This window comes from Eptatretus burgeri, chromosome 18, assembly GCF_056783735.1.
Source record: "Eptatretus burgeri isolate ZD-2024b chromosome 18, Ebu_testis_v1, whole genome shotgun sequence".
In the NCBI taxonomy this organism is placed as follows: Eukaryota; Metazoa; Chordata; class Myxini; order Myxiniformes; family Myxinidae; genus Eptatretus; species Eptatretus burgeri.
Window position 1 is genome coordinate 12,197,817 of NC_140978.1, and position 25,000 is coordinate 12,222,816.

Consider the following 25,000-nt stretch of genomic DNA (forward strand, 5'->3'; position numbering starts at 1 on the left):
TACTGCTTCAACATCGAGCGAATTCCAAACTTTTGAGCGATCATAACCGACTACATTGACAGTTTCAGCGAAAGCTTGGTCATCAGCAGTACCTTTGCTATCGATCGTGGTAGTTCTATGAGCATCACGATGGAAAGTCATATTGCAGCGGCGGTGATGCATTGCATCTGTAGCGTGCAAATCTGATGGTGCTCCAATGATACGGTCACGGACTATTCCACCCAGTTCATCTCCACGTTCATCACAAAGGTCAAGTAGGTACTGCTTGTACGTCTCCCCATCAGCCATCTTGTCTGTGGTTCCTGTCGACGCAGGGACTCTTTACTGTTGTGGCACCTTGGGATCATACTCATTCGGTAATATGCAAGGAGTTATGTCATGGCAGAACAAACAGTGCTTCTGAAAGTCAAAAACATCACCACTGGTACTCGAACGCAATCGCTTGGACCCGGCGTTGGAGTCATCATCTGTCTCTTCCTCTGGCATACGCTTGCCCAATTTATTGAGAGTGGAAGGAGATACATACTTGGATACACAATTTTTGTGACATATAACAGTAGATGATCCATCAGATAGTTCTTTTCGTAGTCTGATATCATCTTGGCGAAGGTTACTAGCTTCCAATATTGTGTCTTCGTGAAGACTGTATCAACTTCCCAACCCCACAGTTGTAAACTGTCTTGAAGAAGCATTCCTCGGCATCCTTGCTGTCTCCTGCTTCAGCCATATCATCACTCACATCAGAACTTACAACAAAAACAAAGATCGTTAAGAGTTATCGATATATTGGTGTATTTCACGTTGGAAGCACCATGACATTTATGTCTTGAGTAGGTGGCACCAGGTGGCTTCGAAACGGCATCATTACTTCAGAATCAGATTATATAACATGTCAAGCACATGTGTAACCAGCAGGATCATTGTTCAACTGCATTCACAATCGATTATGTTAGTTTTTAGTGTGATTTTTTTTTTGTGATTTTTGGCATTTTTTCAGGTATTTTTGGCGGCCATATTGGATTTGTGCTCCCAAGATGGCCGCCAAATGACCCAATAACATCATAATCCACTTCCTTAGTCTCTAAAACATAGATTTAGACACCAATATCATCCTTTTATTGTACTTAGAACAGGATTTACAACCTAATTTATATTTTGATTGTATATCCTGGTCATCTTGATGGCCATCTTGGATTCTGCAAAAGCCAAGGCAGTGATAAGTGGCCACCCACCCTAAAATTGATCCAGACACCAATATCTATCAAAATAAGCCAAAAAACGATTGTTACAAAACATTGCAAGGTTCACTGGAAATATGCTGCTCTGCCACCGGAATATTTCAATCGTCGATTGCGAAAGCGAAATTGTTGCTGTTGCAGATTTTGGTTTCTTTGAATCCGCATTCTCAACCATCACTAATCGGTACTTTCTCTGGTGTTTGGTTTTCAAATGTTTTAGCATATTGGAGGTGTTACAGTGATGAGCAATGTCTATTGAACAAAGTGAGCATTCAACTTTTGGACTGTCTTCTTTAACCTTCCCAAAATAGTTCCAAATTGCATTGTGGACCTTCTGAATGGCATGTTGTCAAAACTTTATCAGTCGATGTATTGCCTACCTGTCATTCAGCAAAGCAATCAGCACGCTTTACCGGCCAACTCCAAATGCCTTGCTATTCATTGAAAATAAACATGTCCTCAGGGTGTGTTTAGTTTGCAAGTGACTTGCTTTTGCTGCTATATTGCAAACAAGATGCCTCAGGCATGTTTTCCTTTTAAATTAATACACTACCAGGACATGTGTAAATGGAACATGCCCAACAGGGACGAAAACAATTTTCCCTAAAAAAAACAAAAAAACGCTTATTTCTTTGAAGTAGGAATTACTCAGAATCAACGTTGATTCGTGTTCACTGCTTAATTCCTTTTGATTCCATGGTAGGCATTGAGGACTTTGGAAACGGTTCTGCCCACCACTATTAAGCACTCAAGCAAGCATTTCAACCATACGGTTGATAAGGAACCACTGATTACGTCATACTAAACACTGTCTGGAGTATCAAACAATGTGCAAATTAGATAAATGAACACCTTTTGTTTTCATTTCTCTAATTCGCACATTGTTATCCTCGCCAGATGAGATGGTATCGCATTTGGATTCGTTTATCTGCCCGCAACCACTTATCGGATTGAGAGGAAATTTTCACTAGAAGAGCGACTACTCATGTAGTTACGAGACTCATGTAGACTTCCGACTACTCATCCCTCGGAGCACTGCAGTTAGAGCAGAGAGTGGTAGGCTCTTTACAGAGTAGTCTGAAGTGAAGGCCTGCTGGGTCGGTTACTTTGAGCGGTTGTACCAGGCTGATCCACCAGGTGTCAAGTTGGACGTCAATGGTTAGAATCCCTGTTGCTGACCCTCCAATCAATTATTGCCCACCTTCGCTTGTGGAAACACGGGCTGCGGTGAACCGGTTGAAACAGGGTAAAGCACCAGGGATCTGTGGCATCCATGCTGAACTTCTCAAGGCTGGTGGAAATACTGCACTCGTGTTGTTGCATGCAGTTTTGTGCTCTGCCTGGAACACAGGCATCATCCCAACTGATTGGAAGAGTGGCCTTGTTGTCCTTCTCTGGAAAGGGAAGGGTGATCGCCAAGACTGCAACAACTACTGAGGGGTGACGCTGCTCTCAGTGCCGGGCAAGGTCTTTGCTCGGATAATTCTTGATAGGGTTCGCCACCATCTGCTTGAGCACCAGCGTCTAGAGCAGTCAGGCTTTACACCAAAGAGGTCAACGATTGACCGTATCCTTGCTCTTCGTGTCCTCACCGAATGCAGACGAGAGTTTCGGCAGGGGCTGCTTGCAGCCTATGTTGATCTCTGTAAAGCGTTCAATTCAGTGAATCGGGATGCCCTCTGGAGGATTCTTGGTCTTCGTGGGGTGCCACCAAAACTGATCGATCTGATGTCTGAACTCTACTCTGGTACTGAGAGTGCTGTGAAGTGTGGTGGTACCATCTCTGACTTATTTCCAGTTGTTACTGGAGTTTGTCAGGGGTGTGAACTGGCCCCCACACTTTTCAGCACTTGTATGGACTGGATTCTAGGGAGGATGTCGGAAAGATCAAGCTGCGGTGCATCGTTTGGGAATGTCAAGATCTCGGACCTTGATTTCGCAGATGATGCAGTCATCTTTGCGGAGACTTTAGATATCCTTTTGGGGGCCCTCAAGGTGCTGAATGAGGAGTCGGAGCCACTGGGATTACGGGTTTCTTGGGTCAAAACTAAGATCCAGGCTTTCAATGACATCTTGGATGCTGCTGTCCTGTCTGTGTCTGTTTGTGGTGAGGATGTTGAGGTCGTGGAGAGATTCACTTACCTTGGCAGTGATATTCATGTCTCTGCTGGCTGTGAGTCAGAGGTCAATAGATGTCTGGGTCGGGCCTGGGGAGTTATGGATTCACTGGATCATGGGGTGTGGCGCTGCTGGTACCTGTGCGGTAGGACGAAAGTCCGAGTCTTCAGGTCCTTGGTGCTTCCAGTCCTGCTCTATGGCTGCGAGACTTGGACTCTGACCAAGGATCTGAGACGGAGACTTAATTCCTTTGGTACCAGGTCTCTTCGGAGAATCCTTGGCTATCGCTGGTCAGATTTTGTGTCCAACGCGCGGTTGCTGAGAGAGACTCGGATGAGATTTGTTACCTGCATGGTCCGTGAGCGTCAGTTGCGGCTCTATGGAAATGTGGCTCATTTTCCTGACGCTGATCCTGCTCACCAGATTCTCTCAGCGAGGGAGTCTCGTGAGTGGAGGAGGCCAATGGGCCGACCACGTGCCTCGTGGTTGCAGCAGGTTGACCAGCATCTCAAGGAGATGGGGATGGGCCTGGCATCTGCCTGGGGGAAGGCCAGACGGAGGGCCCTGGAGTACCGGCGGAAAGTGGACGCAGTGACACGCTGTTCTGGCACATGCTCCCATACCTGACCTGACCTGACTCATGTAGAATGTTTTAATTTGAATGATGGCATCATAGGTCACGTGGTGAGGCAGCCATGTTTGAAAAAAATGGAAAAACTTTGGACTTCTGTATCTCTGAAACTGCACCAAGGAAAAAATTGAAACTTGGCACATGGCTAGTACTCCTCATGGGGAATGTGATTTAAAAAAGAAAAAATTATATCATTGGTGCCTTCTGTATGACGTGAAAACTGCATATGCAGAACGCTACATCCGATCAATATGAAAATTTTTGAGGGCCACCTTGGGATAAAAAATGTCAACAGAAAAAAATTGATGATATCAGTCACATGATTCAGCAGCCATATTGTTTTTTTATTTTTTATTTTTATTTTTAAAAAACTTTCAAAAATCTTCTCTAAAATGGCTGAAACAGATCGAGGTGCAACTTTACAGATATGAACACTTATCCATGACAAACAAAACATTCACACATGATGTCTCGGGTCACATGGTTTGGCAGTCATGTTGGATTTACTCTAAAACCTATAAAAAAAAAATCTTTTTCTCTAGAATGGCTGGACAGATTGAGGGGAAACTTCATGCAAATATTCCCCAAGCCTTGGAGATACCAGGGTATTCATGAATAATTGATGTCACATGTTCTGGTAGCCATATTGGATTGAGTGAAAATCTTTAAAATATTCTTTCTCTTGAACCGCTTCATCAATTGTTGTGAAACTGCACAATTATGATCTGGTAGTGATGGAGAATATATGTTTTAAATTTCAACCTGATCGGATGCATGGTGTGGCAGCCAGAATTATTTGATTTTTTGAATCTGGGTTCTTTTTCATTTTTGTTTTTTTCCAGATAAGGCTCACTTGGCGGTGCCTGGATGGGTTTGAGGGTAGAGGAGTAGCAGCTGAAATGCAAATCCCATCCATGTTCCTCCTGATGACTCCATCTTTGCTTTTTGTTTGTTATTAATTATGTAGCACACCAGTACACAAAGACCACACAAAATACATACACAAAACTACACAAACACCACACAAAACAATTCCTGGCAAGGGTCTGCAATCTGATTGCTCTTTTTCTTGTTTGACACTGGTTTTAGTAATTCCGCCCCTGTCTTTTTCGTAATTTTGCTCTGCAGAGTTAAAGGGCTAGCCCATATTTACAGGATTTATATGGATGCGCAATTGACTTGAGTGGTCATGTGACATGGAAAATTGCGTATTAGAATATTGTGTAAGATGGTAATGTGACATATGATTATTTTGATTGGGAATGCAAATTTTGTATAGAAAGGATTCAATGTTCATATAGTTTTGGGGAGACATATACTGAATTACACAAACCGTATAACATTTAATATTAATTATTGATATGCAAAAGAAATTCTACAATTGCATACAATAGAGAAATTATCATTCAGGTGAAAATGCTGTCTGATCAGATTTTGTAAACCGAATACTTAAAGGTGGTTGGGGTGAAATTTAAAAGAGTAATCAGAATAAAAAATAAAATTTCATTCACGATGCTTCATTGTATAAGTATGGAAAAACATATATAACAAGTGGTGCCAGGCACAACAAATCCTACCCATTTAAGGCATAAAGTTATTTTGGGGATCAAATTTAAATTTGATACATCCTTAACCCCGATCTTCACAAATATGCATTTTTCACAATAGGATTGTTAGGATTTTAAGTCACAAATAGAATAAGGTTCACTGTAAGCTTAGTTTGAAGTAAATCGGATCATTTTTGACGAAGTTATGAGCGAAAAACGATTTTGACCTTTTTGTGACCTGACCTTGACCTTTGACCTAATTGGACCCAAAAGTTAATGGGGTTGTCCGAGGTTCATTACCCACCTGTGGATACAATTTGACAGTGTTTGAGCTTGTCGTTTTCCCGTAAAGTTTTATTTTCGTAACCATGTTTTAGTTTCAATGGAAAATTTGTAATTTTGACTGATGACCATGACCCCCAAAACTTCGGACCCTACCGATCTTCACAAGTATGCATTTTTCACTATAGGAATGGGTAGGATTATAAGTGACAAATAGAATAAGGTTCACTAGAAGCTTAGTTTGAAGTAAATCAGATCATTTTTGACGAAGTTATGAGCGAAAAACGATTTTGATCTTTTCGTGACCTTGACCTTGACCTTTGATCCAATTGGACCCAAAAGTTAATGGGGTCGTCCAAGTTTCATTGCCCACCTGTGGATTAAATTTGATAGTGTTTGCTGAAGCCGTTTTGCCGTAAAGTTGCTTACAGACAGACAGACAAACAAACAAACAGACGAATGAAATGGCCCATAGGGCCAGGACTTGACAAAATTCATCCAGTCAAAGATACTCCTCTCTCACGTCCGTGTTTCAAATTTGAAAGGAATCCGTTAAGATTTGGCGGAGACATGAATTTTTGAAAATCGGCCCATGCGAAAAGATACGGATTTTCGCGATTTTCAGGAATTTTTCCTGACCTTGACCTTTGACCTTGACATGCCAAAAGTTATAGGGTTCTATTCTGGTGGCCAATAAGTCCATTGGTGAAGTTCCATGACATTACGACTCGAAATGCGACCTGTAGAGCGAGACGTACACACAAACAAACAAACAAACCAAACCAACATACTTGACAAAATCGTAGATTTCGTCAAGTAACAAACGAACCAACAAACGGAACAGACCAACATACTTGACAAAATCGAAGATTTCGCCAAGTAACAAACCGGACGATTACAATATCCCGCTCCCTCCCTCCAGGGGGTGGGATAATAAAACTAGTCAGCCATCTTGGGTCAGATTACAATATTTTTGGATATGTATACTCTCATGTATTGTCTTTGTGCCAAGTTTGAACAAACTTGGGTCATGCATGTCCGAGAAATGGTTGGCGGCACGTTTAAGGAAAAAAATGGCCACCAGTCAGCCATCTTGGATCTTATCTAGAAAAAGAATGATGTGCATATGTAAGCCATCATTCATTATCTGTGTGCCAAGTTTAAATAAGATCAGTAAATGCATGTCTGAGAAATCGTTGAGGACGTGTTCAACATCGGTTTTTTTTAACAACTAAAATGGCCTCCAGTCTTGCCATCTTCAATTAAATTGTGAAACAAAATGATTTGCATATGTACACCATTATGCATTGTCTTTGTGCCAACTTTGAACAAAATTGGTCCTTACATGTCTGAGATATGGCTGCGGACGGACGCACTGGTGGACAAGACCCAATCCGTAAACCCCCGTTTCTGTCTAAGTCCAATGAGGGCTAATAATGTCTGAAATACTAAAAATGAACAAACACCCCTCCCCCCCCACCCGGACTCATCCGGAGTATAAAATAATGTGTGAATGCAACTCTGGATGTTTATAAGCACTATTACAGCTGAAATGTGATGAGCTCTAGAATCTCTTAACCTGAACTGAATTTTAAAATTTAAACTGGAATTGACCTCACCAGCAGCTCCGACTGCTTAAAAAAAGTGTTCATTTGTCTAAACCGCACATCGTTTGACACTTCGGACGTCTCCACATTGTGTTTGTAATCACTGATCGGTAATCGCTTGCCAAGCCAGCACGCTCATATTAAACACCGTCCAGAGATGACTGGAGATTATAGACTCAAGAGCTTATCACATATGCGGGAGCTAAATAAAGACAAAAAACATTCGGAGATGCCTAGAATGTCAAACAATATCCATCCATCGATCCATCCATTAGGACCATACTCTGTGCAGGGCATTGGGGCTGCCAAAGCAGACTTCTTGGCTATTGGACACAATCCCGGAGGGGTCGCCTCTCCGTCACGGGATACCAGCAAGCTGGCACTCATTTTACCGACCTTGGAAGGATGACAGACCTGCGATTAGTTCACCCAACCTGCGATTAATTCAACAGCCGAGTGGGGTTTGAACTCAGGATCAGAGGATCCCAAGCCCACCACCTTATCCTTTGAGCCAGCACCAGGCATAAACAATATCCGATTTGGACAAATGAACTTAAAAATATATTATTATTATAATTATTTTTGTTTTTTTTAGCAGTCGGAACTGCGATTGAGGTCAATTCTGCAATTTAAATTTTGAAATTCAGTTCAGGTTAAGAGATTCTAGAGCTTATCGCCTGTGCTTAAGTGAAATAAAGGCATGAACACTGATGTCTCCAGGCTTTTATAAGCATTGTGATGTACCCAGTGATCCATCGCTATGATGAACAGGCATTCAATAATACGAGTGAGGAAAGTGACAATAAATTTTTGAGTGGCTTATCCAAGTCAAGACATTGTTGAGTAGGCCAACAAAAAATGGCAAATTAAGACCCCAGTAAGGGAGAGCTGTCTGATAAAGGGGCTGACCAAGGATGAAGCCTTGATAAAGGATAATTAAATAATGCCATTAATTTATCTTCAAAGGGGTGTTTTAAATTCACCCAAACACCCAATTTTCATTCATGCATTCCCTTGCAGTTTCCTTCCTATGCATGCAAAGTTTAATGCTGCTATGTTTCATGGTTTTGGTGTTGTGGAGCATGCGCGCGCGTGCACACACACACACACACACACACACACACACACACACACACACACACTCACTCACTCACTCACTCACTCACTCACTCACTCACTCACTCACTCACTCACTCACTCACTCACTCACTCACTCATTTTTTTGGTTTTGAATAGTCATGATTTTTGAAAATAATTGCTTGGACTGATGTTAATCTTATGTGTGTTGTGGAATTTTTCAGACGCATCATTTTTGTGTGCTGCAGATATTCATTTCATTTTGGAAACATCTGACATGTTATTTTATATGTGGTCTCAGGTCTCAGGACCCTTTGTTTTGCCCGGGCTGAGATTTCTGAGAATGATTATGAAAAGTGGTTGCAGCTGTACAACAAGGCCAGTACTTCTCTGCAAAACCGGCATGTAAAGCTGGAGGAAGCATACGAGTATATTGAGAAGGTCAGCATTTTTGTGTCTATCCCCATTGATATTTCCTGAATATGACACAAAGGACACTTGCATGTAATTGCAGAACCAAGAATTGTTAACCTCAAGTTGCAGTTAGTTCTTCAATTCCAGGAGAAACTAGAGGGGGTGCACTCGGTAGAGTGCAAAACCTCCGCCATCAATACTGCTAGGTCACTCAAGTGAACCTGATATCCTATTCATTCAATTTGACGTCAACAGTGCTCACAGAGTTATAGTTTGCAACTTTCCCTTTTACTTTTAACTTTTACATACTCAATTCATTCGTCAAAACTAGATTCCTTGAGACAGAAATTGATTTTACGTGGGTATATCCACCTGAAGTTCCAAAATCAGCCACAATTATAATTTTGGCATGTTTTTTTTTGTTGGAAATCACTTATGACATGTAGAAATGCAAAAAAAAAAAAAAAACGAAATTTTGTTGAAAAAAAATTAGCAAATTTTTTTTCCTCTAACAATTTTTTTGCGGGGGGGGGGGGGTTGTAAATCACTTAAAACATGTAAAAATGAAAAAAAAATCGAAATTTTGTTGAAAAAACAGTTGCAAAAATTTTTTTCTCTAAATTTTTTTTGGGGGGTCGGGGGTTGGAAATCACTTAAAACATGTAGAAATGCAAAAAAAAAAAAAAAAAAATTCAAATATTTTTTTCAAATTGGCCACCATAGTGGCCATATTGGATTTTGGACCAGTCCAAAATCTAATGGCATGATCCTTGGACCAGACCTAACCCCCCACCAAGTTTCGTCGAAATCCGTCGAGGAGTTTTTCCGTAATACTGTTCACAAACAAACAAACAAACAAACAAACAAACAAGCAGTCATAGACTGGTACTTACGAAATCGTCAACTTGACCTCTGACCTTGTCTAATAAAAGCTGTCTCTAGAGAAGGTAGCAATGCAAAGCAGAAGTTTCTACGATGATTCTGTACCAAACCATCAAAAATCGAATGTTTTGGATGTTTGACCTCACTGTGACCTTGACCTTTGACCGATTTTGACCAAAATCTAATCAGCGCTAGCCACCACCCTCCTGAATCACGTGGTGTAATTTGACATTGGAAGCTTCTTCCGTTCTCGAGTTATCATTTTTTGGATGTTTGACCTCACTGTGACCTTGACCTTTGACCGATTTTGACCAAAATCTAATCAGCGCTAGCCACCAGCCTCCTGAATCACGTGGTGTAATTTGACATTAGTAGCTTCTTCCGTTCTCGAGTTATCTGTACCAAACCATCAAAAATCGAATATTTGACCTCACCGTGACCTTGACCTTTGACCGATTTTGACCAAAATCTAATCAGCACTAGCCATCACCCTCCTGAATCACGTGGTGTAATTTGACATTGGTAGCTTCTTCCGTTCTCGAGTTATCGTGCCTACAAACAAACAAACAAACAAACAAACAAACAAACAGAAACGGAAGGCATCAATATACTTACGAAATCTTTAGATTTCGTCAGTGACAAACAGAAAGGGGTGAAAACAATAACCTCCATCCATCTTCGATGGCAGAGGTTAATCAGATCTGACTATAACCTTTAACTGTACAAGGAGCATTAACAACATCCTTGTTCTTCAGGACAAAAAAGAAAGGAAGTGAATCAAAAGTCAGATTTTCAGAAATAAAAGAGAACAAGAGTGAGAATTGCTTTCAAATACATGTCCTCTACCGATGTGATATTTTGTAAGTCCAAAAAGGGCATAACTGTGAAAAAATTGACGGAACGCCCTCAAACTCGAACTTTTTCATTAACTTATCATAATAAAGGCATGTACCAAGTTTCAGTTGAATATGTCGAAGGGTATGGGGGGAAAAAAGTCTGAAAAACAAAAGGTAGGACAGACGAACGGACGGAGAGCAAACGTTTAGTCCCCTCTGGTGAAACTGGTAGGGGACTAATAATTACCTCCTCACCCAAAAGTGGATGTAGGTTATGTTTTCAGTTTTTCAAAAAGTCCGTTGAAGAAGTGACTTTCATCAGTCCGTACATGCACTGACTGCCTTTTCAATGCTCGCCAACACAGACTCCATGCCTGTTGAAAGCCAACCCACTTTAAATGTCAGTGTAATGACCTTTCTCAGTCTTGACTTATTCCGCGCATTTAGATAACTATACGAAGAAGCCAAATTAAATGAAAAAAACACTGATCAGCAAGGAACTTGCATCGGCATCACACATGAGCTAACTCCAAATTAATTCAACTTCCTGAGAAGATACAATCTTTGCATTGAATTCTTGTACACACTATCAATATGTTCATCAAAAGTTAGCTTATCAATAATAGTGCCCAGGTATTTGAATTTGTTAACAATTTCCATCTTCTCACCATTTATGGTTACAGGTTCATGATTGTGACCTTTTCCAAATTACAAAATCACCTCTTTTTAGTTTTGCACACATTCAGAGTGAGACAAAATCCCCACACCACTTGTTGAATATGTCCATCTTATCGAGGTACGATACAAAGGACGATTGATCAGAAAGACAGCCAATAATTGCGGTATCGTTTGAATACCTATTGAAGTTACACACTTCTTTCAGAGCCACACATCCATTCGTGTACAGACTGAACAGTGGAGGTGCTTATATACAGCCTTGTGGAGCACCAGTATTCAAGATTGATAACTTTGATAAACTACCATTCACCTTCATCTGCTGAGGACGGTCTAGAAAACAAAACAAAAAACTTTCCACCCAGAGTATGATATAGGGGTTCAGCAAAAATCACCCTCCAATTTCAGAAGGGTAAATGGTTATGTAGTGTTAAAGGCTGATGAGAAATCAATAAATAATACACGAGCAAAGGTTATATTCTTGTCATGGGGACTTGTGATTAGATGTAGCAAACTGAACCATGCATCTTTGACACTGCATCTTGCTTTGCATGCAAATTGTAAAGGATCCATATTGGGAGCGACATTTGATGTTATAAACTTCATCATCATTTTTTTTCCATACATTTACACATGTTGGGGGTAAATGCAACGGGTCTAGAATCATTGAGCTGCTTTGGGTGAACATTCTATGCCACAGGAATAATGATGGACTTTTTCCAACAAATAGGAACAGTACGAGTAATTAAAAGTAACTGAAAACATTGCAAAGTTCTAAACCACTCTCTTTCAAATGCAAGACTTGATTCCATTTGCATTACAAGCCTTCTTTATACTCAACGCCCAAAAGCAATTCACGACATCGGATTCACAAATTAGCAAAATGGCTCGTGCTTCAGCATTTGGATCCTCACAGACAGTTTCACATTTTGCTCGTTTCCCCAGAACATCGAATCTACTATAAAAGTCACCCAATTCGTCCGCAACTTTGGAATTAGGAATATTAATGAGTAATACACCATCCTTAACCTTCTCGTTCATGCCAATCGTATTTCTGAGTCTCCTCCAAACGTTCCGAGCATCACCATCGTGTAGTTGTTCTTCGATGTTATCCCTGCATGACTGTTTATACTTGGCGATGACAGAGCGCAGTTCTTTCTTCGCCATCCTAAGGGTGCAGACCTCCTTCTGCAGGAATACTCACTACTTCTTCATCAAACAAGCCTTCACTTCAGCGGTAACCTAAAGTTTGTTTTTGGAAAATATGCGTATGGTTCTCTCTGTGATCACAAAGTTCTCACAGACTTCACATAATCTGTGATAGTCTTAGTGACTCCTCACAGGAGTATAAAAATACATCTCAGTCTGTGCATTAGGAAACAACCCTTCAAACATTCGTTATGCTCCGCTATTCTAGTTTTAACCCTGCTGCATAGAACAAGCATTCTTTTCAACTATTGCTTCTACGTGGGCAAGAGATGGACCCCTTTATGGTCCGATCACTCAATCACAGGAACATACTTCGTCACATAAGCTTGTTAAATGTTTCCAAAACATTTGTCCAATGTCCTGTTACCACAGGTAGCAATATTCACGTACTGATGAAGTTCCTGACTGAGATCACATCTATTGAAGTCCCCAATAATTAGGATAGATTGATCCACTGAACGGGCGATCACCCTCTTGTAACTTTTAGCAATTTGTTCCGATGCACACTTTAAGTCTGGCACTGGTGCACACGCCAGAATATTAGCGCACTGACAAAATTTCCATGGTGGGTCGTATGGTCAGGAAGACACTGTCAGTATCTTCATGTCCTTGGAACAATACCATCCACGTACCTTCAAATATTTGGCCCAATTCAAATTCACCATCATGCATAACCCGCCACCTTTCTCCTTGCCTGATGACACATCTCTATCAGCCCAAATATATCGAAGGACACGTCATCCCCTTTACCAAGCCATGTCTCAGTGACACAAACCACAGACGAGATCTGATTATACAAGTCAAACTTCAGGAGGGCAACCAGTTCATCAGTTTTGTTCTTCATCGGGCGAGAATTGGTGAAAGTCAAAACAGAAGGGGTGGGTACCTTGAGGTTTCTGTGTTTAAGCTGTTGACGAAGACCTCCACAAGAACCTCGTTTTTTTTTTTCTTCTTAATTCTGAAAGCACCCTTCTCAAATGCCAAATTCACATCTCTTTTCGTAACACCACCAATACCATCGGAACGCAGGTTCAAGAATAACTCGCAAGTGTACTTGAAAACGCCATCATGTGATGAACTTCTGTGAAGAGAACAGATACCGCCCAGCATGTAAAATTGCAGTAAAAAGCCGAAGCCATTTCAACAGCCAGGTGATTCTTGACCATTGAGAGAATGGGCCAAAAACAATATATCGCAAGATGTCTCAAAAAGTTATGGATGAGTTGGTTTGGTGACGAGCACAAGCCAATTAGATTTTGGTGTGTGTCAAGGACGAATGGTCCGGATGCCAATCTGACCTATCAGTGGGATACAAAGTTTAAAACGGTTCATCCTGGTGGAGGTGTGCGTTCTACTAAGTGTTGTTATCGTTTCTAGTTGTAATGTTCCATGAAGTACATTGAGAATTTAGCACGACGGTGGAAATTGATCGGTGAATTATGCCAGGTTTTTTTATTTTTATTTTTTTCAATCCACAACAGAGAACTTGTGTACATACTGTAGCGTCGATGGCCCAACTAATGTCGAGCTCGTTGTGGCGCGAGGTTAAAGTCCCGCGATGTCCCGAGCGACTCAACTGAGGAGGTGTTCCAAATTTATGGTGGACAGCATGCACGGGGGTCATGAGGAGAGACACGAGAAACCATAAAGCTTTGAACCCCAACGGGTTTATTTCCTGAACCACAATAATCAAAAGAACCATGGATGATGTAATCGCAACAGAGGAGATGACGGCGGGTTGGGATAGGGAAGAAAGGGAAAATACCAAGTCGATAATAAATAATAATGTACATTGAGGTAAAATAAATCTAAAGCAACTAGAAGACACACTGGATTCAGTCACAGATGGGAAGGGGACAAAACCAGGGGACTCGGCTATGGGCAGCGGGGTTGGGCAGATGATGAGAGACGAGGACAGGCTGATGAGGTGAGCAGAAGATGACCGGGATGACGAGGAGACTAAGCAAATGGGGCACAGGGCAAAGAGAGATAGAGGCTGCCAGAAGCAGGCAGGACGACCACTTTAAAACCTACTCTTCTCAGTCTCGCACATGCCAAAAATTCCCATCCGCATTCTCCTCAGCAGTCTTTTTCTCCGTCGTGTTCCCCGTTCTCGTCAGAGCAACTCCTTTTTTTCAACTCTTTCCTCCCTCTATGGTGTTTGCCTCCGACTTCCAACTGCCAATTTGGCTTCTCCCTTCTCTCCCTGAGCATCGCTACGCCCATTTTGGAGGGACGTATAACTCCGCCCCTTTGGGAGGAGCTTATAACTCCGCCCCTTTTGGAGGCACCTACAACTCCGCCCCTTTGGGAGGCGCCTACAACTCCGCCCCTTTGGGAGGCGCCTACAACTCCGCCCCTTTGGGAGGCGCCTACAACTCCGCCCCTTTGGGAGGCGCCTACAACTCCGCCCCTTTGGGAGGCGCCTACAACTCCGCCCCTTTGGGAGGCGCCTACAACTCCGCCCCTTTGGGAGGCGCCTACAACTCCGCCCCTTTGGGAGGCGCCTACAACTCCGCCCCTTTGGAGGCGCCTACAACTCCGCCCCTTTGGGAGGCGCCTACAACTCCGCCCCTTTGGGAGGCGCCTACAACTCCGCCCCTTTGGGAGGCGCCTACAACTCCGCCCCTTTGGGAGGCGCCTACAACTCCGCCCCTTTGGGAGGCGCCTACAACTCCGCCCCTTTGGGAGGCGCCTACAACTCCGCCCCTTTGGGAGGCGCCTACAACTCCGCCCCTTTGGGAGGCGCCTACAACTCCGCCCCTTTGGGAGGCGCCTACAACTCCGCCCCTTTGGGAGGCGCCTACAACTCCGCCCCTTTGGGAGGCGCCTACAACTCCGCCCCTTTGGGAGGCGCCTACAACTCCGCCCCTTTGGGAGGCGCCTACAACTCCGCCCCTTTGGGAGGCGCCTACAACTCCGCCCCTTTGGGAGGCGCCTACAACTCCGCCCCTTTGGGAGGGGCCTACAACTCCGCCCCTTTGGGAGGCGCCTACAACTCCGCCCCTTTGGGAAGCGCCTATAACTCCGCCCCTCTGGGAGGCGCCTATAACTCTGCCCCTCTGGGAGGTGCCTATAACTCTGCCCCTCTGGGAGGTGCCTATAACTCTGCCCCTCTGGGAGGCGCCTATAATTCCGCCCCTCTGGGAGGCATCTTTTACTCTGCCCCCGTCTTTTGCCATGTCTCCCGGTGCCCCCTGGTAGAGGTTTACATCAAGGTTATACACACAATTTCCTTAAACATAATCCTTAACTAACCATAACCACCACCACCCCATGAATGGTGTACGTGCAAACAAGACGATTCATAAGCTGACGTTTCCCTACTTGTACATCGAGATAGCTATCTACTCGCACACGGACCATGCTACTCTACACATTCTTGTCTGCTCCACAGGAATATCTAACCCCCTCCCCACCCCCACAAACTTAACAATAGTTGGCGATGAATTGAAAAAAAATATAGTTTTTCATCAACATTTATCATATAGAAGAAGTTTGAGTTTATAATTGCCTCGAGACGGTGATAATTTAAACACCAGTGTAGAAATGGATGATATAAATCAACCTGTTGTTTTAATTGGCCAATTGCCTAGTGTTGGCTTTGTGGTTAAGGTGGCTGGCTTGGGACATTTTGATCCTGAGTTCGAGCCCCTGTCGATAGTTGAATTAACACCAGGTGGGGTTGACTCAGCCTGTCATCCTTCCAAGGTCGGCGAAATGAGTACCAGTGTACTGGGGTACCGCAATATCCATTCGGGGTAACCTGCGTCAGAGTGGCCATTCTTCCAGGACTGTACTCTTTGGAAATGAAACTGCCTCGGCAGCCCTGTGCATCTTTACGGCACGAAATGTATAGTATTATTATTATTATTTCATTGGCTAACCAGATTTTCCATTTTCCATGTAGGGCACAAACACATACAGTGCGTCAAAGTCCCTTGTAGGGTTTCACATGCCCATGTATCAAGGATGCGAACTTTGATCATTCAATCTTCACAAAAGAGGGTGTCTTTTTAAATGGAGTATATGCTTTATTGGTGTACAATTTCAATCGGCATTGCTGGGGTTTAATATTCTGTGTTCAGCCTCTTTTTCACCTTTGAATCAAGGTTAAACATGACTGATTTAATTGAACTCAAATAATTTTACACAGCAATATAAAACGTTTCCTCCTCATTGTGTTCACTCATCGGCTGAGTTCAGTGTGTTTACTTCGGCAACAGACCGATGTCTTCTGCTCGTTTAGTCACAAATGCTTTTCCTTTCTTGATGACATGGATAATGTTTTTACAGTTTGACAAACTGTCTTGCCAAGTTCTACAGCAAAACTTCTGTTTTCTGCTTGTTCTTGGGCCTTTTGCTTTGCCGCCTCTCAAATTTGTTTATGCAACCGAGCTGCATGCTTTATTGCAACTTTCTAACCTTCATTCTCTGGCTCTTTCATACTCTGCCAATATCGTTTAACGTGTGTGTTATTTTATTTTATTTTCTTCTCCTTCCTCTTCTCTTTCCTTTATAAGGGATGAGGTCTAATGGTGCATATATATGTACATTTACAATATACACACATATATATATATATATATATATATATATATATATATATATATATATATATATATATATATATATATATATATATATATATCTGTTAGCATTGGGAAGAACAGCATTGTTGGAATTTATAAAGATCGGGAAAGACAAATATGTGACAATACAAACCAAGAGGAGGCTGGTTAATGCTCTCTATTTCCAGTTGCAAAGTATGAATGCGAGTCATGGACGTTTAGAAAGGAAGAAGGTTGATAGTTTTGAAATATGGTGTTGGAGATGTATGTTAAAAATTTGAGAGACTGAAAGAAGAGCAAACAAATCAGTGCTTGAATAAATGAGACCACCGTGTACATTAGAAATGCTAATGCTAAAACAAACTATCATACTTTGGACACATCATGCGAGCCAAATACGAAAGTCTGGAGAAATCAACCATGCTGGGTATGGTTGAGGGAAGAAGAGGAAGAGGCAGACATTGTATGTGCTGGATGGATGGGGGTAAAGGCTGCAACAAAGGTTTCTCTGCCAGAACTCTGGGAGGCAGTGCAGGATAGGGATGTTTGAAGAAATGTGATCATGAATGTCACCAGAAGTTGGACACGATTTACCGGAACTAGACTACTAGATATCCTCATGCTTATGACATTCTTTCCAAGGCTTTTACCACTGCTCCAATCCTGGACATGTCTCTTTTGGTTTTGAGTCGTACGTAATCGTACACATTTATCAATCCAAAGGTTCTAATTTAATAACGAATTCTTAAACAATGAAGGTAATTTTGTTATATTTTCATTCAATTCGCAAACCAATATGTTGAAATCTGTCATCAGTTGTTTTCATAGCTAACCTGTATCACCAAGGAATGTTCTTTGCATCTGTATTAGATCGAGACTGGGGCCTGCATATCCAATCAATTTTCACAATTTACTTGGAATTCATGTTTATTATCATATTTTGAGTACTCTAACAAATATTGTATTTGTTAGTATATTCAACTCAAATCATTACTGCTACAAAAAAGAATAAATTCATTGCTCATCAAAATCTAAAAATGACATTTGCTCTGGACAGAGGATGCAACAGCTCTCTGGAAGGACTTCCTCGTACTCAACCTGAGAGGTGGGATTTTCAAAATGAAAATTATGTCCACTGATTTTTTTTTTTTGCCTTGTTCTTTTTGGTCTTATGACCTCAATCAGTAATATGATAAACTGATAATTATTACCTTGTGCATGCGAAGCAAAAAGTGGGATTAAGCAATCTGTTCATGTCCATTCGTCTGTCTGTCTTTTCAGTTTATGATCTCGGAACAACTTCTTTAAATCGAATATTATGCAGGTATTTTGAACACAAATTGGAACATGAATAGGAAGGCGGGTCTTTCGTTTTACCGTAATTTGGCTTAGAATTTCTCCCGGTTGCACACGCACAGATAGGAGTGAGATAATTTTTATATTTTTTTTACTCTGCATTTGAAATCATTCCAAACAGGAAACTTGCTGCTTCGAAGGACATCATAATTGACACATACGACTGGCACGAATAACAAATGTAATGTGTTCGAGAAGGTGATGTAATCAACACTGCGGGAAATGGCGGTAAAACCAGAATTGATAAATTTATACAACTTTTACAATGTTTATTAAAAAATTGAATAGTATACTGTACTTGAAGACTGTAGAATGCAAATTGTATTCTAAATACTTCCAAAATGGGGTGGTGTATAAGGGTGGTGTTTGGGACTGCTTCTGCACTACTTCAATAGCACTAAAATTTTGGATTTTCTTTTTTTAAAAACGATAATTAAAATCATTGTTTTATTAAAATTGAAGTAACCCTGTGTGGGGTATCGTGTTTTATGAACTCTCGAGTTAGCTATGCATTGATCCACTTGTAGATGGATATTCTAACAGGAAAAAACGATAACATTGACATTTTCATCAATCTCCCTTCATTATAAAATTAATAATCTAAAGATGTGGAGTTCTTTAACATGACAGTCTGCTCAGTAACATAGTTCGAACGATCAATCAAATTTAACTGAGCATCCAGAATGAAGAAATAATACCCCAGTTTTAATACCCAACATTATTCTTGGGATGAAACTGCAGATGAATCTGTTGAAATTTAAGGATTTTTGCCTCGTTATTTTAGTATATAGAGAATTAAAATGCAATTTTTATCAAACAAACCATTGTACAGTGTTGTCTTTCCATACACAACCCTTATATGGCATAAAAAAATCTGGGCTTCATCGAATGAAATGATAAAAAAAACATTAAATCAGGTCCAAGTTCAGAAATCCGAGTAAATATCTGCTTTTGGTTGGACATTCCAATAATCATCGCACTTGTGAAAGAGAACCCTGTTCCCCACAGTAGATGCAGTGTTTCCTCAGCACAGTGAGGGTTCTGCATCTGTAATGATATTTTGAGCTTACTTGACTTGAGGTGTTGTTTGACAGATATTGATAGCTCAAATCCCTTGGATACCAGGGTTCTTTCACAAGTCTAAACTTGGGGGCAGCTCTTTCCAAATACAAATGGCATTTGGCAATTTCTTGCAGCACTTTGTGTTATCTTGATGGTTAATGATTTGTTTATAATAATTTTAATTAATATTTGGCCTGATGTAAAGGCCATTTTTTATAATAATTTGGAATAGGGGAGTAGTAAAATTGGAGGTTTCAGAGTGGAGGTGAGGGTAGTGGGTGGGGAGGACTCTCACTGCTGGACTATTTTCTGGAAAATGTACAAACAATGGATTTTTTTCCCACCCTTGAGAGTTTTTGCTCAGCAAACAAACAAATCTGATGTGGAAATACCAAACACAAGCAGCTATCCATGAAACATGTCTTGCCCTAAAGGAAGAAAATTATTTCCTTCTTTTGGAAATGTGCTGTATGTGACATACAGTTGTGAAATGAAGGGGGAAATCTCATTCCTACTTCCACAACAATAGCAGAATTTTGAACCCTCTCTCCCCATGTACATTTTACTTACTCCTTATTCTGTTTCCTGCCATCATGCATGTGGTAAATGTCTTTCACTTTGCCCTGGCTGCTGAAGGCCACTTAGTGACTCGATGCTCGACCTCTGAGCCTTTGTCAGACAAAATCTTCAGTCGATTGTGGTGTTACGGTCATTTTGAAAATTCTGCGTACTTTCAACAATTTGGGTCACCCAATCAAGATCGGGTTACTTAGACTTTCGTGAAGCATCAAAAGATTGTTGTTACTGAAGATGAAGTCATAAAAAAGCAAAAACATAACACATGAACACAGTTGAAAGGAGGGAATCACCAACAGCAGAATGGAGGGACATTTGGAGGAAGAAACACCCATAAAAAAATGTTTGTGTCCAGAAATGAAGGCTTTGCACATGTGGCAAAAATTAACTTGGGAGTGCAATATGGCAATGATGGGCCAAATGGCCTCCTTATTTCACCAGTTAAGGTCGTACAGGATAGTACAATCACAATTTGGACTCAGTATGGTCCCATGGAGACTGTGGACCCTTTGTATACAAAATATTCATTTCATTTTGCATGTAGAAATTTCCATTCTGCACATGGAAATTAAATATTTAAATATAATGCTGTACGTTCAATTTCTGACAGAGCATTGACCTTCAAATGTGCCGCCGCAGTCCAAGCTCTGCCCCTCTCCCAGCTGAGGGTTATGTGACCTGCTACTGAGGTGGTGGGGGAGCATTACCATCACTATCACCTGCAATACTTTTTCCAGATATTATGGGTCAATTGAGCTCACAAAATTAGGCATAAACAAGGAGAAATAATTACCATGGTGCTGGAAACACGAGCATGAGGAGAACATTCAAAACCGACTGAGCGACACACTGATTGGCTGAGCACTGATCAGCACACTCTATTCTCATTGGCTGAGAATGCAGCTCAGCGAAAAGATGAGACTGACGGGTCTTGCATGGGATTTTTGAAGCGCTTGACGGATTTTAATGTGTTTTTTGTTTGTTTAAAAAAAAATTCCAACAGGTGAAAGAGCATCATAACAAAGTGGCGTTAATTAAGGTATGACTGTGTGTGTCTGTGTGTCCTCCACAACTCCAAAATTATGAAACCTCAGAGCTTTTTCTTTCTTTCTTTCTCTACACCCCTCCTCCCCCCAATTCATCTTCTTGAGATGCACGAAAGAGTTATTGATGATTAACCTCTTGACCCATCTGGGTGAGGAACTGAGATGCACCTCACACATTTTCTCTAAACTTACACTGCACGCACTGCATCTCTCCTAATTCCGCACTGACACATGCACCGCATTCCTTTCACCCCTCCCCTTTCTTACCCTCCACTTTGGACCAACGCAAGCCCACCTGCTTGCATAGGGTGAGCGAGGGGCCGACCCAATGCCATGATCTTTCTCTTTCTCTCTCTCTTTCTCTTTGCTTCCCTGGATTGTGTGGGGCATGCCTGTCCTGTCTTTAGATAAGTACGATTATGGAAGGAGATCTTTACGTGCTTCAGGGTTAAGACATCTTGTGTTTCTGAATCTTGTAAATACGTGCTTTGGGAATTCATTGCGAAACTATTTCAAACCTGCTCTGTTGTCTTTACCTTCTTTGGTTCGGTATAGCTTACACACTAAATAGATGGGACATCATACCGCAGTAATTCACTCCACTAGTTTAGCCAACCTCCCACCTATGGTTTTGCTTCGCCATACATCATAAATAGATACAAGGGTGGGGGAGTCGAGAGCGTGGTTCCCCATATGGGCGGGGTTAAATCACAGGTAGATAACGCGAGCCTTTGATCACGGACCCTGCCAGACTTAGCCTCCTCAGACTGCGTCCATAGTTGCTCAGCAGCCTATCTGGCCACGGAGTTATCCGTGGCTTGCGGCTTCAGGGCTGAAGGTCGAGTTGCTGGTCTGAGCAACTCCTTCGTAAACGCCACGCTCACCCCGAAACCCATAACAGCATGATGGTGCACAAAGATGAAAAGCATAATGAAACGGAAGACCAAGAAGGAACCTGAAGAAGTAAAGAGCAAAGATGGAGTCATTAGGAGGAACCTGGATAAGCTTCGGGTTTCAGCTGCTACTCCCCTACCCTCAAACATATCCAGGCGCAGCCAAGTGAGCCTTGCAGAAAAAATTCTGCAACAATTCACTTCTCCTTGGAGAGACAGATAACGAAAGAGAGGAAAAAAATAGTAAAATAAGAAAACGCAAGAATTATAATGAATAATACTATAGTAGCTCATGGTGGTTTTGTATGCACTTGTATGTCCAGAGCTAAACTCTTCAAAAATCATCTAATTGAAGGTCATTTAACAATTTTTGGTTGGGAACACATTTGCCACTAACGGCGAAATATGTGAAATGGCCACGCCCCTTTTTAAGCGAAGTACTACCACCCGCCATTACTGTATCTCCAGAACCGTTTTTTAATTTTTTTAATTTTTTTAATTTTTTTGGAATACCTTGGTCGAGGCTCGTATGAGAGCTAACACACAACTCACAGCAAGGAGGCATGAGACAAGAGGGGCGGGAGTGGAAGGGACAAAACGGTGGGGAACAGACACATTAGGTGAACTGTGGAAGGGAGAGGGATGGGGATGGGACGGGGAACATGGCGAAGAGAAGATGGACATTTCAGGGACTTTCAGGAAGGAAAGCAGGAGAAATGAAGGAAGTGGGCTTGGGTGGATTATCGGGGGTAGAAAAGATCGAGGATTTGGATGGGGGAAGATAAGAGGTGGTGGTGAACAGCTGTTTTGAAAGCCTGGAGGGAAGAATGGGAAAGAATAGAGTGAGGACGTTTATTCCAAAGGTGGGAAAAAAGAGGAATGAAAGAGTGAAGATGAGCAGTGATTCGTGATTTTGGTAGTTTTACCAGAAGGGGGTTGTTGGCGGACCTTGAGCGCCCTGTGGAAATGTGGTGGGGACAAATCGCAGAGAGAGCAGGGGGGGCAAGGCTGGAGAGGAGTCGGTAGAAGACAGAAAGACCACCGACCAACCTGCGGTGATTGAGTGAGAGGCCCAAAGACTCAGCTTCATTGCGGGAGATGCCGATGATCTTAAATGCCCTGGTTTCGACAGCGTGAAGCCGAGAAAGGTGGGAGGCAGGAGCACCAGCCCAGAGGGGAGAGCAGTACTCCATCAGGCTACGGACAAAAGCTTTGTTAGTGGTCAGGAGCTCAAGAGGGCCGAGGAAGGACTTTGCACGATGGAGGATTCCCAGTCGGCGACTGGCTTTTGAGGCGAGGTTGGAAATGTGACTTTCCCAGGAAAGGTCATGGCAGATAGTGAGACCTAGAAGCTTGAAAGAAAAGACTTCTTCCAGAGGATTGTTGAGAAAGTGGGTGGGGGGGTTTTGTAAACGGTCCTTTCGAAGAGACATAGTGAGAGTGTGAGATTTGTCTGGATTGAAAGACATGTTCCACGTGTTGGACCAGTTTGTGATTGGACCTAGAAGGTTGTGTGACCACTCAAAATGTTTGGAATGGCCACATTATAGGGGGTCAGTAATACATTTCCATGTCCAAAAGTCAATGGTTTTTAAGATATTTGCCAAAAACTGTTTTCAGCATGGTACGCACTACAGTTCTGACCCTTTATTATATTACCTGTTGTAATTTTGCACATTGTCCATATTTTAGAGTTTAATTATGTGGATTTCTACAATTTTTGCCTTGACTACAACCACAAAACACCACACATTTTATGTTCATTCCTCTGCAAGTGCACGTCTTGGTACTCATACATGGTGTTGGACATTTGCATGGAGGGGGCAGGTCATTGGGCCTGCATGGTACTGGCAGTATCACAGGTGTAATTCCAACATCTGTTGCTTTATAACCATACTGGCGTGGATCTGGTTTGGTGACTGCAGGATTTCGAGCTTGTAACCACATCTTACACTGCAGATATGCTCGCAGATATGTGTTCTCGTAGCGTTGAAGAACAGCACACAAGCTGGTTGAAGTCGAGCTCTTTCTTGGAGGTTCAACGGTTCTGGAGGTACAGTAATGGCGGGTGGTAGTACTTCGCTTAAATGGGGCGTGGCCATCTCACCTATTTCGCCGTCAGTGGCAAATGTGTTCCCAACCAAAAATTGTTCAATGACCTTCACTTAGATGATTTTTGAAGAGTTTAGCTCTGGACATACAAGTGCATACAAAACCACCATGAGCTACAAGAGTATAAAGAGAATTGTAAAAAAAAAAATTAGAAGGAAATGTGAAAGGAACAAAGAGGGTTTTTTTTAATGTTTTATATTTTATATTATCGACTATCTATGTGGAAAACCATTTGAAAACTATAAATGTCATCAGTCACATGGTACGGTGGCCATCTTGGATTTAAGGTAAACCTTGAAACATCGCTTTCTCTGGAACCGCTGAACGGAGCGACGCAAAATTTCATGCGTATGATCGACTCTCCCATGGGGAATAATTTTTTCTGAGCTATGACATCATCGGTCATGTGGTGTGGTGGCCATCTTTTCCTCACTTATATAGTCTACACCCTCCAATATCTTAAACACCTGCCTTGGAAGCCTGTCACTCCTGTAAAAAAAACAGTTTTTTTATTTTATATTTTATATTGTATAGTCTAATCTATAATGTATTATATTGTACTCAAGCATTATTAATCCTTATAAAAGGCTTGTGGAGTCTCCGGACTCAAAGGGATTAAAAAATAAAAGTAATTATTTACACAAGGTTTATTTCCATGTTTGTGATTTCTTTCACCTGCACATGGAAGTTAATTGGGGAAAGTTGATTTTGTGCATCTGCCTGTATTTGTATTTTTCCAAGGGTGAATTGAAATTTCTTGATTGTGCCGTGGCTAGGTTTAAAAAAAAAAAGAAGCTTTGAATAATAGGGATATTGCGTAGCCTATCTTTTTAAACCATTCTCCTGCCCTTGCCAGATGTGTAACAAA

At 41.8% G+C, this 25,000-nt stretch overlaps 1 protein-coding gene across 3 annotated transcripts in view; it reads left to right on the forward strand.

Moving 5' to 3' along the window:
- The window catches only part of LOC147008622 (phospholipid-transporting ATPase IA-like), a 449,885-nt gene that overhangs the window by 156,251 nt on the left and 268,634 nt on the right, over nt 1–25,000 (forward strand). For all 3 annotated transcript variants that reach the window (XR_015053196.1, XM_085863761.1, XM_085863762.1), the window contains one exon: nt 8,802–8,941. Coding sequence is in view for 2 of the 3 variants with exons in the window: in XM_085863761.1 (XP_085719887.1) it covers nt 8,802–8,941 (140 nt within the window). In the remaining variant the exon portion in view is untranslated. The remainder of the gene's footprint in view (nt 1–8,801; nt 8,942–25,000) is intronic.